The sequence below is a fragment of the Anguilla anguilla genome, chromosome 8 (assembly GCF_013347855.1).
Source record: "Anguilla anguilla isolate fAngAng1 chromosome 8, fAngAng1.pri, whole genome shotgun sequence".
Lineage (NCBI taxonomy): Eukaryota > Metazoa > Chordata > Actinopteri > Anguilliformes > Anguillidae > Anguilla > Anguilla anguilla.
In genome coordinates, this window is record NC_049208.1 from 1,520,111 (window position 1) to 1,525,067 (window position 4,957).

Sequence of the window (4,957 nt, forward strand, 5' to 3'; positions counted from 1 at the left end):
CGAACAGACTTGGACGCTTGTTTGTGGATTTGAGTTTTTAGGTGTCTGTTTCCCTTGGTGCTCTTGCGTGTCCAGCATCACACAGTGACATCACTCACATAAATCTGTGTGCCCCAACTAATACTCAGGATGGGAGGTGAGGTTTTGAAAGTGACGACTCAAAACTGATTTCAGTGAGATTCAGTCTGTTCCCATCACTTTCCCTCTAAAATAAATGGTGTACAAATACTGAAACGGGAGCTAAAACTAAAATAAACAAAAACAAAGTATATATATTTATATATAAACTTAAAACTACAATGGATAACAGACCTTTGAGGAGAACACTATTCATAAAAGTGTGAAGATGGCAACTGTCAATGTTAAAAATTATAATATTAATCATCTTCACTGTTGATTAGAAACCAAACCCAGAAATAATTATTCTGTTCTACAGATATTAAATACACAATAAAAAAGCATGAATTTGCTGTATTTGTTGGCTATATTCTAGTTTTGCTATATTCTAGTTTGCCTTGCCTATATTATTTTAGGGATTTATGGTTAGTTTCTATGTAGTCTAATAGCAATAATAGATGTTTTTTCTTTTGCACCCTGTTTGGTATGAAATTAGCCTAAGGGATTACCAAATGAACAAATCTGATAATTTACTTACTATGTGAAAATACAGAACATACTTATCACATACAGAAGATATTGACAACAGCGCCCTGTTTATGTCACGTGACTGCGTCTTATTCTCACATGACAGAGGACGTGACGTAACTGTCATCTGAGAAACTGAAAACAGAGGTAAGAGGAACAGCTACAACCTCTTTTAATTTCGTGTATTTAATAAGGATAACCTCATTTTTTCTCTGATATGCTTGTGTGCATTGAAATACAGCATTACGTATCATTGAGGAACGTTACTGGCGATGGTGTTGCGTTGGAAAAGACGCATTTTAAGCGAAGGCCGATTGAATTACTACTAGCTGACTGCATTGCAATGGCTAGCTAGGCAGCTAGCTAGCTAGCAGATATATGGAAGCTTTTTCACAGACGTACCTATGATAGCTACCTTGCTACAGCGTTTGCTAAGGAAGAAATATGCGGTTTACCGTCTATAATGACATATTATCATGCAAATATGATGTGGCGGTTTATCTAGTTAACGTTTATCCCCTTATCAGGGATAATCATCTGTTTTAGAAAGGGCACAGAAGTCTATTTCAAACCAAGAGTAGTATGTGGAACGACGCACCAAATTCTCATTTTCAGGTTTAACCCTGAGACGGTTAATTCGACGGTTGCGTGAGTGCTCTGCAAAATTTTTAAGTTTTGCTTGAAAGATTTAATTCAATCGTTGTTTCATTAATTCATTCATTTACGTATATTTACTTAGCAGCCCGACTGTGAATAGCCAAAGGGTAACCACTGTTTGAAATAGGCTAATGTGTAGCCTATACCGTATAGGCTAGTGTACAGATGGAAACATTGCATAAGCTAGACAGCGGCAGTTGTAATGAAATTGCGGGCGCATATGCTTGTTACTAGAGAAAGCTGTTAAAATTGACATATCTCAACGACAAGAAGTAAGATGCAAGCAATTGTTAGAGTTGTGTAGAAATTCAGACTGCAAGCTGTCGTCCATGCTCTAATGCACATATCTGACAGGATAGGATGCACCTCGAGCACGTCCTTGGCCTGTTCGGCTTAAGCAACGGCGTTTCTCAAATTCCCATGACCGCAAGGTCTTCCTGTTTTCTTTCTGTCAATTGCTTAGGTTTTCTGGGGCACAGTTAACATGAATAACAGGTTGAACATTGCATCACCTTCAGTCCAATCTAATATTAGGTCAGTGCCCTTCCTAGAAGGGTACTTCTGCAAGGTATGTGCATGAAAAAATAATAAATAAAATATTATAAATGTGCAGTTTCTTACGGTCTACAGTACAAGGACATGTATACTAGTATAGCCCAAGGTAGTCCAGGCGATGTTTAATAAAGATGAATACATTGGGTGTAGTGCACGTGTTGTCTGTTTTACTGTGGACGCGAATGTGCGCATTGTTGTGTGTGTGTGTAGTCTGTATTTAAACGCGTGTAAAAAGCCCGTCTGGTTTTGCGTCGATCAGCGATCGGAGCGATTACAGCCTCCGCCTCAGGATGGATATCAGAGGAGCCGTGGACGCTGCCGTCCCCACCAACATCATCGCGGCCAAAGCAGCCGAGGTCCGAGCCAACAAGGTCAACTGGCAGTCCTACCTACAGTGAGTAATATTAATACTATCTACAGTGAGTGGCATTAATACATTACATTAATACTATCTACAGTGAGTAATACTGATACCATTACATTAATACTATCTACAGTGAGTAATACTGATACCATTACATTAATACTATCTACAGTGAGTAATACTGATACCATTACATTAATACTATCTACAGTGAGTAATACTGATACCATTACATTAATACTACCTACAGTGAGTAATATTAATACATTACATTAATACCTTTTACAATCAATAACATTAATACTCTCTACTGGGAGTTACATTAGTCTTGCCTCTACTGAATAAGACCAGGCCTCTCTCTAGTGGGTGATATTAGGCTGCATTCACACCAGATCGGGCAATGCGGCACCTTCCCGCAGGGTTGTGTGGAGGTGTGGGCGTGTCACTACATGGCCCATTTGTGTGACGTCATGTTGTGAACTTTAACCCCATGGTAATTTAAACAAGGCTCTTCTTCCCGGCTTACGTGATTGGCCACCGCAGCGTGACGTCGGGTTGCGTTACGGCAAAAGCTGATTCTGGTTCTACTTCTTCCCGCACGGCCGCTGCGGGTTTTTTCTGCACCCCATGCGGTCCCGCAGCCTAAACGTATGTGGAGAGTCACTAGCGGGCCATAGAGTCCAGTGAGCTGAACGAGGAATGTGCTCTCAAACATGTAACAGTTTCATCCGCAACGTCCGCCATTTTGTTGCAGGGGCCAGATGATTTCTGTAGAGGACTGTGAGTTCATCAAGCGCTTTGAGATGGCACGCGCTGAGGAGAAGCAGGCCATTCTGACCAACGAAGGGCATCAGGTAACCAGTGGTAGTGTGTGTGAGCAGGTGTGTGTGTGGGTCTGAGAGAGAGCAGGTGTGTGTGTGTGTGTGAGAGCAGGTCTGTGTGTGTTAGAGCAGGTGTGTGTGAGTGCGAATGTGTGTGTGTGTGTGCGTGTGTGTGTGAGATAACGGCTGTTCTAACCTCACTGTGTTTCTGGTTCTCAGTGTGCTAAAACCTTCCTCAACCTGATGGCGCACATCTCTAAGGAGCAGACGGTACAGTACATCCTGACCCTCATCAACGACATGCTGCAGGTAAGCATGTCACAGGTATATATATACATACACACACAGCCACACTGCTCACACTGCTCACACACACACACACACACACACTGCTAACACACACACACACACACACACTGCACACACATGTGACATGCTGCAGGTAGGCATGTCACAGGTCTGTTCCTCCACTCTCCCCCACAGGAGAACCACCAGAGAGTGAATATCTTCTTCGATTACGCCAAGAAGACCAAGAGCACCGCCTGGTCCCACTTCCTGTCCATGCTGAACCGACAGGACGTGTTCACTGTCCACATGGTGAGCGTGTGACCAAATACTGCTATCGTGCTAACGCTGCTATCATGCTCATACAGCTATCGTGCTAACACTGCTATCGTGCTATTGGCTCGGTGTTGTCTGTGTAGCCGCACCAGAGCTCCTGGAGGGCCACTGTATCGGCTGGCTTTTGTGGTTTCCATTCAGTCAGCAGCGAATTTAGATCTCAGAGGCACAGAGCAGCCAGCATCTGAAACACTCCCCACACAGGCACACAGACACGACTGCTCAGATCAGGAGGACCCTGAGGCGAGTGCTCTATGCAGAGATCGGTCGATGTAGAAATGTGCATTTACAGTAACAGCATTTCTGCTGCGAATGGATGGAGAAGAGAAGAGAGAGAAGCCAGGGAAAAAAGGGAAGTTGTGACAGAAGAGGGAGAATTCCCTTAACGGCAGTCGGCAGCTCTGTTTTCACACCATCAGTAATTCCCTCAAAACCTTTAGCATCCTTAATCTCCCTCTTGTATTTTATGGTGGCACTTAGCATTGTGTCGCAGGTTTATCTACGGACTGCTGCTCCCAGCTGTGGCACTGATAACTGGTGTCATCTTCGCTGTTTGCTTAATTTTTCGCTGTGCTCTTATCTGTGCATAACTAGCATTTGCTAAATGCTTCATGTAAATCCAGTGAAGTTATACTGTTGAGCCTTCGTTGCTAGCCTTGGTCAGTACTTTAGGTTTAAGGGTATAAAAATAAATAAATCGCATTCATAGCAAAAACACATATTTATTCACAGAAGATAGAACCATGCAAAATGCATGCTTGTGTGCCCCCCCCCCCCCCCCCCCCCCAGTTTTATGTGTGCAGTCGCTGGTCTGTCCCTTTGTAAATTAGCGCAGATATTATTGTGTCCAGCAGGTGGCAGCACTACCCCTGAGCTTGAGCTTTAGCATGCTCTTGTGAGTCTCCTTGTTACAATTTGATTTGTCTTTAGCTGGAAACGTCTTTGAAATTATGGTATTGTAATGTAGTGCATGTGTAACTGTTTTTAAGATGAAATCTTTTTTTGTGTTTTTGACTTGGGTTTTGTTTTGTACAAAGGAAATGTGTGAGAATATTTATCAGGATTCCCCCAGGCATGGGGGGGGGGTTCCTTGATTTTTCCCCTGTGGCTGAAAAGTGAGTTGAAATCCTGGGTTTTGCATCCAGATCTTTCTGAGCCAGGGGCAGAGGGTTTTGGGTTGTCATGAGAACCCACTGACGGCTGCTCACAGGAAATGGTGCTCAGTGAAAAGGCCAAAGACTGCTGGCCCATATGAATATTTAGGGTCTGAATTCTGTAAAATCGCTACTTACTG

General features: G+C 43.2%; 1 protein-coding gene across 4 annotated transcripts in view; it reads left to right on the top strand.

The window, feature by feature from the left end:
• Positions 1–659: 659 nt before the first annotated feature.
• LOC118234466 (V-type proton ATPase subunit H-like) overlaps positions 660–4,957 on the top strand; it is a 22,934-nt gene continuing 18,636 nt past the window's right edge. For 3 of the 4 annotated variants that reach the window (XM_035431008.1, XM_035431010.1, XM_035431011.1), the window contains exons 1-5: positions 660–787; positions 2,114–2,251; positions 2,976–3,075; positions 3,262–3,351; positions 3,526–3,639. In XM_035431008.1, coding sequence (XP_035286899.1) covers positions 2,148–2,251; positions 2,976–3,075; positions 3,262–3,351; positions 3,526–3,639 — 408 coding nt within the window. In that variant the 5' untranslated portion in view covers positions 660–787; positions 2,114–2,147. Of the gene's footprint in view, positions 788–1,029; positions 1,294–2,113; positions 2,252–2,975; positions 3,076–3,261; positions 3,352–3,525; positions 3,640–4,957 lie in introns of those variants that run through there. The other variant, XM_035431009.1, reaches the window with a different exon arrangement.